The sequence below is a fragment of the Salmo salar genome, chromosome 16, assembly GCF_965601325.2.
Source record: "Salmo salar chromosome 16, fSalSal1, whole genome shotgun sequence".
Lineage (NCBI taxonomy): Eukaryota > Metazoa > Chordata > Actinopteri > Salmoniformes > Salmonidae > Salmo > Salmo salar.
Window position 1 is genome coordinate 32,396,985 of NC_138306.1, and position 11,136 is coordinate 32,408,120.

Below are 11,136 nucleotides of genomic sequence, written 5' to 3' on the forward strand. Positions count from 1 at the left end.
CCCAAACTGCTGCATATACCCTGACTCTGCTTGCACAGAACGCAAGAGAAGTGACACAATTTCATTTCATTTCATTTTAGCAGGCAATATTAACTAAATATGCAGGTTTAAAAATATATACTTGTGTATTGATTTTAAGAAAGGCATTGATGTTTATGGTTATGTACATTGGTGCAACGACAGTGCTTTTTTCGCGAATGTGCTTGTTAAATCACCCGTTTGGCGAAGTAGGCTGTGATTCAATGATAAATTAACAGGCACCGCATTGATTATATGCAACGCAGGACAAGCTAGATAAACTAGTAATATCATCAACCATGTGTAGTTAACTAGTGATTATGCTAAGATTGATTGTTTTTTATAAGATAAGTTTAATGCTAGCTAGCACCTTACCTTGGCTCCTTGCTGCACTCGCATAACAGGTAGTCAGCCTGCCACGCAGTCTCCTCGTGGAGTGCAATGCTATCGGCCATAATCGGTGTCCAAAATGCCGATTACCGATTGTTATGAAAACTTGAAATCGGCCCTAATTACTCTACCATTCCGATTAATCGGTCGACCTCTAATTCAGACCATATTAGATTGTTAAAGGTCCAATGCAGCTATTTTTATCTCAATATCAAATCATTTCCGGGTAACAATTAAGTACCTTACTGTGATTTTAATTGAAAACAATGGTCAAAAATAAACAAAAATAGCTTCTTAGTGAAGAGCAATTTCTCAAGCAAGAATTTTGATAGGACTGTCTTCGTGTGGTCTGAGTGGGGAGGGGGAGGAGAAAACTAGCCGTTTTGGGCAGAGAGGTTTGGAACTCTCTTTCTTATTAGTCTATTAACTAATTTACCAGGTAGGCCAAAACTACATCCCACCAGAACAAGCTGAAATTTCAGGCGGTCTTTTCAAACAGCTCTTACACTAAAAGGGAATTATCATAATTTTCACAATTTCACAGTATTATTCCAGCTTATAGTGTGGAAATATACATAACACACAGGTAAATCATGTTTTTAACTGCACTGGGCCTTTAAAGATTTTGACATCAAATCAAATGTTATTTGTCACATGCACCGAATACAACAGGTGGAGAGTGAAATGCTTACTTACAAGCCTTTAACCAACAATGTAGTTTTAAGAAAGATAAGTAAAAAATGTTAATAAAATAACTAATAATTAAAGAGCAGCAGTAAAATAACAGTAGCGAGGCTATAGACAGGGGGTACTGGTACAGAGTCAACGTGTGGGGGTTACAGGTTAGTCGAGGTAATTGAGGTAAAACGTACATGTAGGTAGAGTTAAAGTGACTATAAATAGATAATAAACAGAGACTAGCAGCAGTGTAAAAGGGGGGGGGGACAATGCAAAAAGTCAGGGCAGCCATTTGATTAGCTGTTCAGGAGTCTTATGGCTTGGGGGTAGAAGCTGTTAAGAAGCCTTTTGGACCTAGACTTGGTGCTCCGATACCGCTTGCCGTGCAGTAGCAGAGAGAACAGTCTATAACTAGGGTGGCTCGAGTCTTTGACAATTTTTAGGGCCTTCCTCTGACACCGCCTAGTATAGAGGTCCTGGATGGCAGGAAGCTTGGCCCCAGTGATGTACAGGGCCGTACGCACTACCCTCGGTACTGCCTTGCGGTCGGAGGCCGAGCAGTTACCATACCAGGCAGTGATACAACCAGTCAGGATGCTCTCGATGGTGCAGCTGTATAACCTTTTTGAGGATCTGAGGACCCATGCCAAATCTTTTCAGTCTCCTGAGGGGGAATAGGCTTTGTCGTGCCCTCTTCATGACTCTCTTGGTGTGTTTGGACCATGATAGTTTGTTGGTGATGTGGACACCAAGGAACTTGAAGCTCTCAACCTGCTCCACTACAGCCCCGTCGATGAGAAAGGGGGCGTGCTCGGTCCTCCTTTTCCTGTAGTCCACAATCATCTCCTTTGTCGGTGATCATCGGCAAACTTAATGATGGTGTTGGAGTCGTGCCTGGCCAAGTAGTCATGAGTGAACAGGGAGTACAGGAGGGGACTGAGCACGCACCCCTGAGGGGCCCCTGTGTTGAGAATCAGCATGACGGATGTGTTGTTACCTATCCTTACCACCTGGGGGCGGCCCGTCAGGAAGTCCAGGATCCAGTCACAGAGGGAGGTGTTTAGTCCCAGGGTTCTTAGCTTAGTGATGAGCTTAGAGGGCACTATGGTATTGACTGCTGAGCTGTAGTCAATGAATAGCATTCTCACATAGGTGTTCCTTTTGTCCAGGTGGGAAAGGGCAGTGTGAAGTGCAATAGAGATTGCATCATCTGTGGGGCGGTGTACAAATTTGGGTGGGTCTAGGGTGTCTGGGATAATGGTGTTGATGTGAGCCATGACTAGCCTTTCAAAGCACTTCATGGCTACAGACATGAGGGCTACGGGTCGGTAGTCATTTAGGCAGGTTACCTTAGTGTTCTTGGGCACAAGGTCTTACTCACATCAGCTATGGAGAGCGTAATCACACAGTCATCCAGAACAGCTGATGCTCTCATGCATGCTTCAGTGTTGCTGAACGAGCATAGAAGTCATTTAGCTTGTCTGGTAGGCTCTTGTCACTGGGCAGCTCTCGGCTGTGCTTCCCTTTGTAGTTTGTAATAGTTTGCAAGCCCTGCCACATCCGACGAGCGTCGGTGCCGATGTAGTATGATTCAAACTTAGTCCTGTATTGACACTTTGCCTGTTTGATCGTTCGTCAGATGGCATAGCGGGATTTCTTATAAGCTTCCGGGTTAAAGCCACTCCTTGAAAGCGGCAGCTCTACCCTTTAGCACAGTGTGGATGTTGCATGTAATCCATGGCTTCTGGTTGGGGTATGTACGTACCGTCACTGTGGGGACGACATCACAGTGGCTCCCTGTGGCTCAGTTGGTAGAGCATGGTGTTTGCAACGCCAGCATGGTGTGTGCAACGCCAGGGTTGTGGGTTCGATTCCCATGGGGGGCCAGTACAAACAAAAAGAAATGCATTAAATGAAATGTATGCATTCACTACTGTAAGTCGCTCTGGATAAGAGCGTCTGGTAAAATGTCATTGATGCACTTATTGATGAAGCCAATGACTGATGTGGTGTACTCCTCAATGCCATCAGAAGAATCCCGGAACATATTCCAGTACGTGCTAGCAAAACTTTCCTGTAGCTTAGCATCTGCTTCATTTGACCACTTCTTAATTGGCCGAGTCACTGGTGCTTCCTGCTTTAGTTTTTGCTTGTAAGGAGGAATCAGGAGGATAGAATTATGGTCAAATTTGCCAAATGGAGGGTGAGGGAGAGCTTTGTACGTGTCTCTGTGTGTGAAGTAAAGGTGGTCTAGAGTTTTTTTCCCTCTGGTTGCACATTTAACATGCTGGTAGAAATGAGGTAAAACGGATTTAAGTAACCATGCATTAAAGTCCCCGGCCACTAGGAGCACCGCCTCTGGATGAGCGTTTTCCTGTTTGCTTATGGCCGGATACAGCTCATTGAGTGTGGTCTTAGTGCCAGCATCGGTTTGTGGTGGTAAATAGACAGCTACGAAGAATATAGATGAAAACTCTCTTGGTAAATAGTGTGGTCTACAGCTTATCATGAGATACTCTACCTCAGGTGAGCAAAACCTCGAGACTTCCTTAATATTAGATTTCGTGCACCAGCTGTTGTTTAAAAATATACACAGACCGCCACCCCTTGTCTTACCAGAGACGGCTGTTCTATCTTGCTGATGCAGGGTAAAACACCGCCAGCTGTATGTTATTCATGTCGTCGTTCAGCCACGACTCGGTGAAACATAAGATATTAGTTTTTAATGTCCCGTTGGTAGGATATACGTGATCGTAGTTCTTCTATGTTGTTATCCAATGATTGTACGTTGGCTAATAGGACTGATGGTAAAGGCAGATTACCCACTGGCCGTTGGATCCTTACAAGGCACCCCAACCTATGTCCCCGGTATCTCCGTCTCTTTCTCCTGCGAATGACGGGAATGAGGGCCTTGTCGAGTGTCTGAAGTAAATCCTTTGCGTCTGACTCGTTAAATAAAAAGATCTTCTTCCAGTACGAGGTGAGTAATAGCTGTCCTGATATCTAGAAGCTCTTTTCGGTCATAAGAGCCAGTGGCAGAAACATTATGTACAAAATAAGTTACAAATAACACGAAAATACACACAATAGCACAATTGGTTAGGAGACCGTAAAACAGCAGCCATCTCCACCGCCGCCATTGTATAGGATCTGAGTCGTGAACAACAATAGTGAACAACAATAGTAAAATTGAAAAAGTGATTATCAGAGGTATTAACCCTATTTTTTTTTTTACATAAACTCAGTTACCAATTTTGCTGTCTAAGAAAGAAGTGCATGGAGGCATGAGGTTTTACTTTTCACACTAGCTCATTCTTGTCTTGAAATGAAAACATGCAGTCTAAAGGAAAACTACAACCACTATTGAATTTGAACTCTTGTGACAGCTATAATTAGATATTATTTCGCAACAACTTTATTCCTATTGAATTCCTAACTCTTTGAGTACTCTTTATCTTCGGGGGATCCATGGAGCCATTGCAAGTTGTACATTTGCAAAAACATGTGTTGCCAGGACAGACAGTGTGTGAAAGAAGTATTGTCCTCACTAACATTTTTATAATAAAGGACACCTTAACCAATATGTCAGAGTATAATTGACAGAATGTCAATTGGTTTTAAGGTGATACACTGATGAAGATGAGAATGATGATGATAAATGATAATAAATATATAATTTATTATCTTCAATGTTTTTTTTTACAGTTAGGCTATGGTATTGTATTGGCTACTATGGCCTATGGTCTATTCAATTATGGGCAATTCATAAACATTGGGGTTCCCGAGTGGCGCAGCGGTCTAAGGCACTGCATCTCAGTGCTAGAGGCATCATTACAGACCCTGGTTTGATTCCAGGCTGTATCATAACCGGCTGTGATTGGGAGTCCCATAGGGCAGAGTCATTGTAAATACGAATTTGTTCTTAACTGACTTGCCTAGTTAAATAAAGGTTAAATAGTTTAAGCCATATGGTTTGTAGGTTTCATGCATAGCCTAATTAACTAGCCAGGCCCTATATTCTAATTAACCACGTACAGTTACCTCCATTCTGCACCATAGCAGTGCGCTACAATGCATAACAGAAATGGCAACTGACAGTGCGCTTTCAGAGCAGAGAGCGACTATGCGAACTGTCATAGCCTCCTAGCCTGCTACACATGGATAGCATGCGAACTGTCATGGATAGGGATTCTTTCCACTAGTTACCGAAGCCACAAAGTAAAAATTCTCTATATCGTAAAAATGTATGAAAACAAAAATTATCTTTTTAGTCTTAATTTAAGTTTAGGATTAGGTATACGATTAGGTATAAGATTGTCAGTGTGGTTAATGTTAATGTTAGGGTTAGGTTTAAAATCAGATTTTAAGTAGATACATATTAGAAATAGGCGGGGTTTATGACTTTGTGACCGTGGTAACTAATGACGACCCCATGGATAGAGACAGACACGCTCGCGGCCGGAACGTCGTGGTGACAAGCATAAATCAAGGACACGAACATCAGTGTTTCGCGCTCGGATATGATTGTTTAGGGGGGATTCAAGAGCGCCGTTGTGACAGGTAGTGCAATGCGGACAATCCCATTTATAGGCTACATCTTCATTTTGTTAGCCCTGTGTACCGCGCGTGCCTGATACGGTAGCCTACCAACCAATAAACCGCGGTCTACCGGTTCGTTCCACGGTAACCGCATTATGAATGTGAAATGAATTAGCCATCCACTTACTTTGCTTTTGACCTCGACCACATTGTTCGTGTTTTTCAATGGGGTCCTCTGATGCCTTGACATGTTTGCGCGTTGAACCCCGGCGGATTGAACCATCCACAGGCTTTCCTTGAAACAGGTTTGAGTAGATAGTCAGTCACTTCGTTGTAAACTAATTTGCTCGCAGCAACATGGGGCTAGATAGACGCACAGGTACAGCCCTTAAACAGTCCTGGTGCTGTAACAGGAATCAGATCTGTATCTGTTCTCCTCACGATGGGCAGAGCTACACCACTGCCTCAATAACAATGACGTCAGTTAGACACGCCGCTTGAAGGCGGGGATGGGGTCGTGCGTGGTGTCAGATGAAATGTTTCAGTTGGTGTTGCCCTGGAGACCAGGAAGCATAGAGCAGGTGAGACAAGGCCAAAGATGGAGGATAAATGAAGATAGTCAGCGAAGCGAGAGGATTTACTCGGCCCAAAATCTGTCCATGCGATAAGCCCTTTTTTGTATGGTCTATGAGAGTGTGAAGTTACGTTAAGATTATTTCATCGAATATAAGTTTCTTAATGTTTAGGCTGTTACAAATAAATGTACGTATAAAAATGGATGCACGTGGTATTCCGGCAACTTTAAGAAAAACAACATATACTACTTTCAAGTAGGATTTATGGTATTTTGCCTGTGGAAAAAATGGCAATGTTTATATGACCCTACAAACAGGCCCATTTTTACCACATTCTTGCCTGCATACACATTTTATGTGCATGCATGCTGAGGAAAAGTGTTGGTAGTGGTGTGCAGATGTGGGTGGGCATCTATTTTAATCAATCAATTGAGAATATACCCCATCAATAAGTAATCCATTATTCATTTCTTGAGGCAGGTAATACAATTTTTCAAAATAATAGAATAGCATACTTTTGGTTTAATCAGGCCTATGTTATGGGCTGGCAGGCATGACTGTACCATCCAAATGAAATCAATAGTTTGTTATTTTGTTCATTAACAAGACACACTCCAAAAATCTCTGAAACTCAAAACACTTATCTCCCTCACTAGCTTTAAGCACCAGCTGTCAGAGCAGCTCACAGATCACTGCACCTGTACATAGCCCATCTATAATTTAGCCCAAACAACTACCTCTTCCCCTACTGTATTTATTTATTTATTTTGCTCCATTGCACCCCATTATTTCTATTTCTACTTTGCACTTTCTTCCACTACAAATCTACCATTCCAGTGTTTTACTTGCTATATTGTATTTACTTTGCCACCATGGCCTTTTTTGCCTTTACCTCCCTTATCTCACCTCATTTGCTCACATTGTGTATATAGACTTATTTTTCTACTGTATTATTGACTAAGTTTGTTTTACTCCATGTGTAACTCTGTGTTGTTGTATGTGTCGAACTGCTTTGCTTTATTTTGGCCAGGTCGCAATTGTAAATGAGAACTTGTTCTCAACTTGCCTACCTGGTTAAATAAAGGTGAAATTAAAAATTAAAAAATCTACCTGATCACAGTCAACACATGTATTTTATTAAAAAAATGATATTTTGAAACAGAACCCAATCTCATGCTTTTCTTTATGTATGTTTAATCTCTTTCGTACCCTCAATCCACTTTGTTAGGTAGCATGAATAGGGTCTTACCTTCATGACCTTGTGTAATCAGTATCACGCTGTATCTCTGACGAAGGAACATGGTTTTGGTATGGCATGGACCCTACTAAGTTATGTAAATGCCTCAAAAGCTTTCCAGATTAGGATACTAAGGATTAGATTGTTCATTTTGTGTTGTTAAATTTACCAACGAGATGTTTGTGATCTAACCTTCTCTGTTTCACCCCTGTATTTTGTACCATCTTTCTCTTCATTCACAGTTCAACCTGTTCAGACTGGGACAATGACAACATCCTGACTAACAGCTAAAAACCTGACCAGATCTCTAGAAGCAAATGTATTTAGTGTGGAGCTCCCTCCCGGGGCCCCACAGTGTCTCAGATGATGGAGAGAGCTGGAATGCAGGAATGTGGAGAGATAATCCTGCAACCTCAGTGGATACTGCTCAACGCCTGCCAGTGCTTTCATCTTCACACCGCTGCCAAGGGGGACAAGCAATTTCCTGAGCTCTTCTCAGAGGAAGGTTCCTGTAAATGCATGTTCCATGTCAGCACGCAGGTATCCAAGGAGCCTACCCACATGAACACAAATATATTTAATATGGTTAATTCTGCTAATAAACAGATTCAGCTCATAAAACTCCTCCATCACCCAGGAGGAAAGGGTGCATGTCAAAGAAACCCTATACGTTTGCAGTTTCACCTCTGTAGCCACACCCTTGGGAGAGTCACAGGACAACTTCCATCAGAATTTCCACTAGTTGTTGCCTAAGAATGTAAGCTACTGTATGTGAGTCAGCCATGTCAGGTTTCTGAGCAGTAATGTTGATAAGATATATAATGGTCCCACCCCTGACTCCCTGTCCTTCTGGCGACTGCCCTGGAAAAACATTCTCATCTATCAGGAATGTAATTCACTCTATAGTGACTGAAAATACTACTAAGACAAGGTTTTCTCTGTGAAATATTAAATTAACTGGTATCCTGAAATGCAATATTCTTCTAAAACAAAGTGATGTATTTGTCTGACGTCGCTAATTTGGGGAAACTACAGTAAACTACTGGGCAAATGTTAGAGAGTTTCGAGTAGCATATGTCTATCAGAAGCACAAGCACGGATATCGAAAGCCCTGTGATAGCTCATAGATGGACAGGTACAGGTGATGACGTTCAAGTGATGTTTCCTCTTTGAGATGCCTCTATTTATATCCTGCTACCAAATAGACAATGGGGGGTGGTTTTCAGTCTCATGTTTGTTATTCCTGTTGCTGTATTCAATAGCTGCCACTCGCCCACTGTTGTGGTACTACCTTTCCACAGCCACCTCTCTGGTTATTCACCTTTTCAAGTCCTCTTCGAAGATAACATTTATAAATTAGATGAATTTACTTAATTGTGAACAGTTGTCTCCTCCACACCTTTTCTCTGCTAAGATTTTATAGGGAAAAGATTATGCTGTACCTTTACTGTAACTTATCTGAGCATACTATCACCACCACCACCACCACTACCTGAGCAATAATGCATATTCAAACTTGTGCCAATAGTACTGAAGACTTGCTTGGGTTAAAGAATTTAAGAGAGACACCAATGATAGTGCAGCAGAGCAAGCAGCAGATGTTTAAATGATTCATGAGATAGAACTGGCGGCCTTTTTTTCATTGAATGAAAGGGTCTGTAAATATACATAGGCAAGCCATCCCCCAGTAAACACAACACAGTGTACCCAAGGTGGATGATGCAGGTGGAACCTGTGCAGTGCTCTAAATTCTGAAGAAAGTTGTGTGGAATGCTGTAGAAGATTCCTGGGGTGGTTGAGTAATGTTGTCAGACCAGCCTGTCTGCTCTGGGCCCTGCATACCCTTAGCTCTATGACTCCCACACCTCAGCAGGTTACCAGGCCCGACCCACTGGCTCGGAGCAGCCTGGCTACCTACCCAGCATTCCTCTGGCTTTAGTCAAAGGAATCCGGCATGGTGCAGGGCAAGTTGCTGTAGAAGTCCCACACGTCTTACTGGAGGATTCAAACATTTTTGAGTCAAGCATCAAAACAAAAAGAGACTTAACTCTGTGAGGAATGTTTCACTGTGTTGGGGGACTAATATACTTTGAAGGAGACACTAGTGCAGAGACAGTAGTGAGAGAGAACCACTCATGGTTGGCCTACAATCAGCCATGTGCATTCATAGCCCTAAGGAGAAATACAAGCTTGTACACATTCTTATGTGTTTTTGTCTGGTTGAAATGCCAAGCATGACACATCATATATAAGCTTGTTTCGCTGTTTGTGTCCCTTGAAGATAAAAAGTAGTTCGCTTATTTGAATGCTTGTTTTATTTATTTACTCATCCATCAATCCATAACTTTTCAATGGGATTAATCATGACTGTGTGAGGATTCAAGATTGATTGACATAAATATATTGAAATTTGAGTACTGTAACTGGAATGTGAAAGGTAACCGTGTTCACCTGACTGAAACGCATGCTCTTTATTCTCCAGTTGAGAGGAGATACTGTTTGTGTGTGTTCGCGCACGCATAGTGTATTAGTTTTTACGATGGCCTTGTTGTGTTTCAATGAAGTCGTGAAAGTTCCTTATCTGATATCAGCACATACCATACCTTTCAGAGAGACGGAGAGATTGTGAAAGGAAAAAACATCCATTTATGTCTTGTAGATATCATTGGTCTGTCTTCTCACCAATTCTATTCATCAGTTGTCATGCTTCCCATAGTTCTGCTATTTTTAATGTCCCAAAGCCACTGGTCAAAATAAATGCAATTCCAGATCCATTTATATATGTCTCTATGTTAATTTTATTACCAGGTGATTGAAGATCAAAATAGTCCATCACATTTCCTATCCACCCCCATATCCAATGTGTTTTGGGGAATTTTCTGTTGCAAGTGGTCTCACAGCATACCATTGCTCTGAACTATGTGTCACTCATGCCACCTTGTGGACATAATGCATTATCTCCCTTTGGTGAAGTATTTTTGAATTATTTCACAACTAGGGTCTTCTGTGTGGTCCACACCTCTTGAGGATACCCTAGGATAGGGGGCGCCACAGCGCATTTTGAAAAAAAATGTGTTCCCATTTTCAACGGCCTACTAATCAAACTCAGAAGCTACGACATGCATATACTTATTATATATGGATAGAAAACACCCTAAAGTTTCTAAAACTGTTTGAATGGTGTCTGTGAGTATAACAGAACTCATATGGCAGTCAAAACCCCGAGACCGATTGAACCAGGAAGTGGAATTCTGAATTGTGGACTCGACTTCTCATCTTTCCCTATTAATCACACCGTTAACAATGGTTCAGTGAGCACTTCCTATTGCTTCCACTAGATGTCGCCAGTCTTTTCACAGTGGTTTGAGCCTTATACAGTCGAAACTCAGTGAATGAGACGCATTGGAAATTGGTCACAGGGGATGGGCCATCACCATTATGACGCCGGCGGCCCTGTCTACCCCCACCTTTGGAAACGTTTCAAAACACTCTACAACCGTCCCCGTCGAATCTGATTGGCTCTCTTGGTGTTACAGGCCCTGAAGATTAATGTTTTACAACGTTTGACATGTTTGAACGAACCTAAAGGCGGGAAAATCTCATTTTATCCGAAACTGCAGCCCTGCGCACGGTGGACCTGGGATTCCTGGAAGTGCTTTCTGATGAAGACAACTAAAGGTAGGCGATTATTGACAATAT

At 42.1% G+C, this 11,136-nt stretch overlaps 1 protein-coding gene and 1 long non-coding RNA gene across 2 annotated transcripts in view; one reads left to right on the top strand and one right to left on the bottom strand.

The window, feature by feature from the left end:
* LOC106573743 (partitioning defective 6 homolog alpha) overlaps window positions 1-6,072 on the bottom strand; it is a 42,904-nt gene extending 36,832 nt beyond the window's left edge. Inside the window, exon 1 of the mRNA XM_014149076.3 lies at window positions 5,813-6,072. Coding sequence (XP_014004551.2) covers window positions 5,813-5,908 — 96 coding nt within the window. The 5' untranslated portion in view covers window positions 5,909-6,072. The remainder of the gene's footprint in view (window positions 1-5,812) is intronic.
* LOC106573744 (uncharacterized) lies at window positions 5,474-10,215 on the top strand. Its single transcript, XR_001321414.3, has 2 exons — window positions 5,474-5,646; window positions 7,680-10,215. It is a non-coding gene; the product is annotated as an uncharacterized LOC106573744 (long non-coding RNA).
* Window positions 10,216-11,136: the final 921 nt, after the last annotated feature.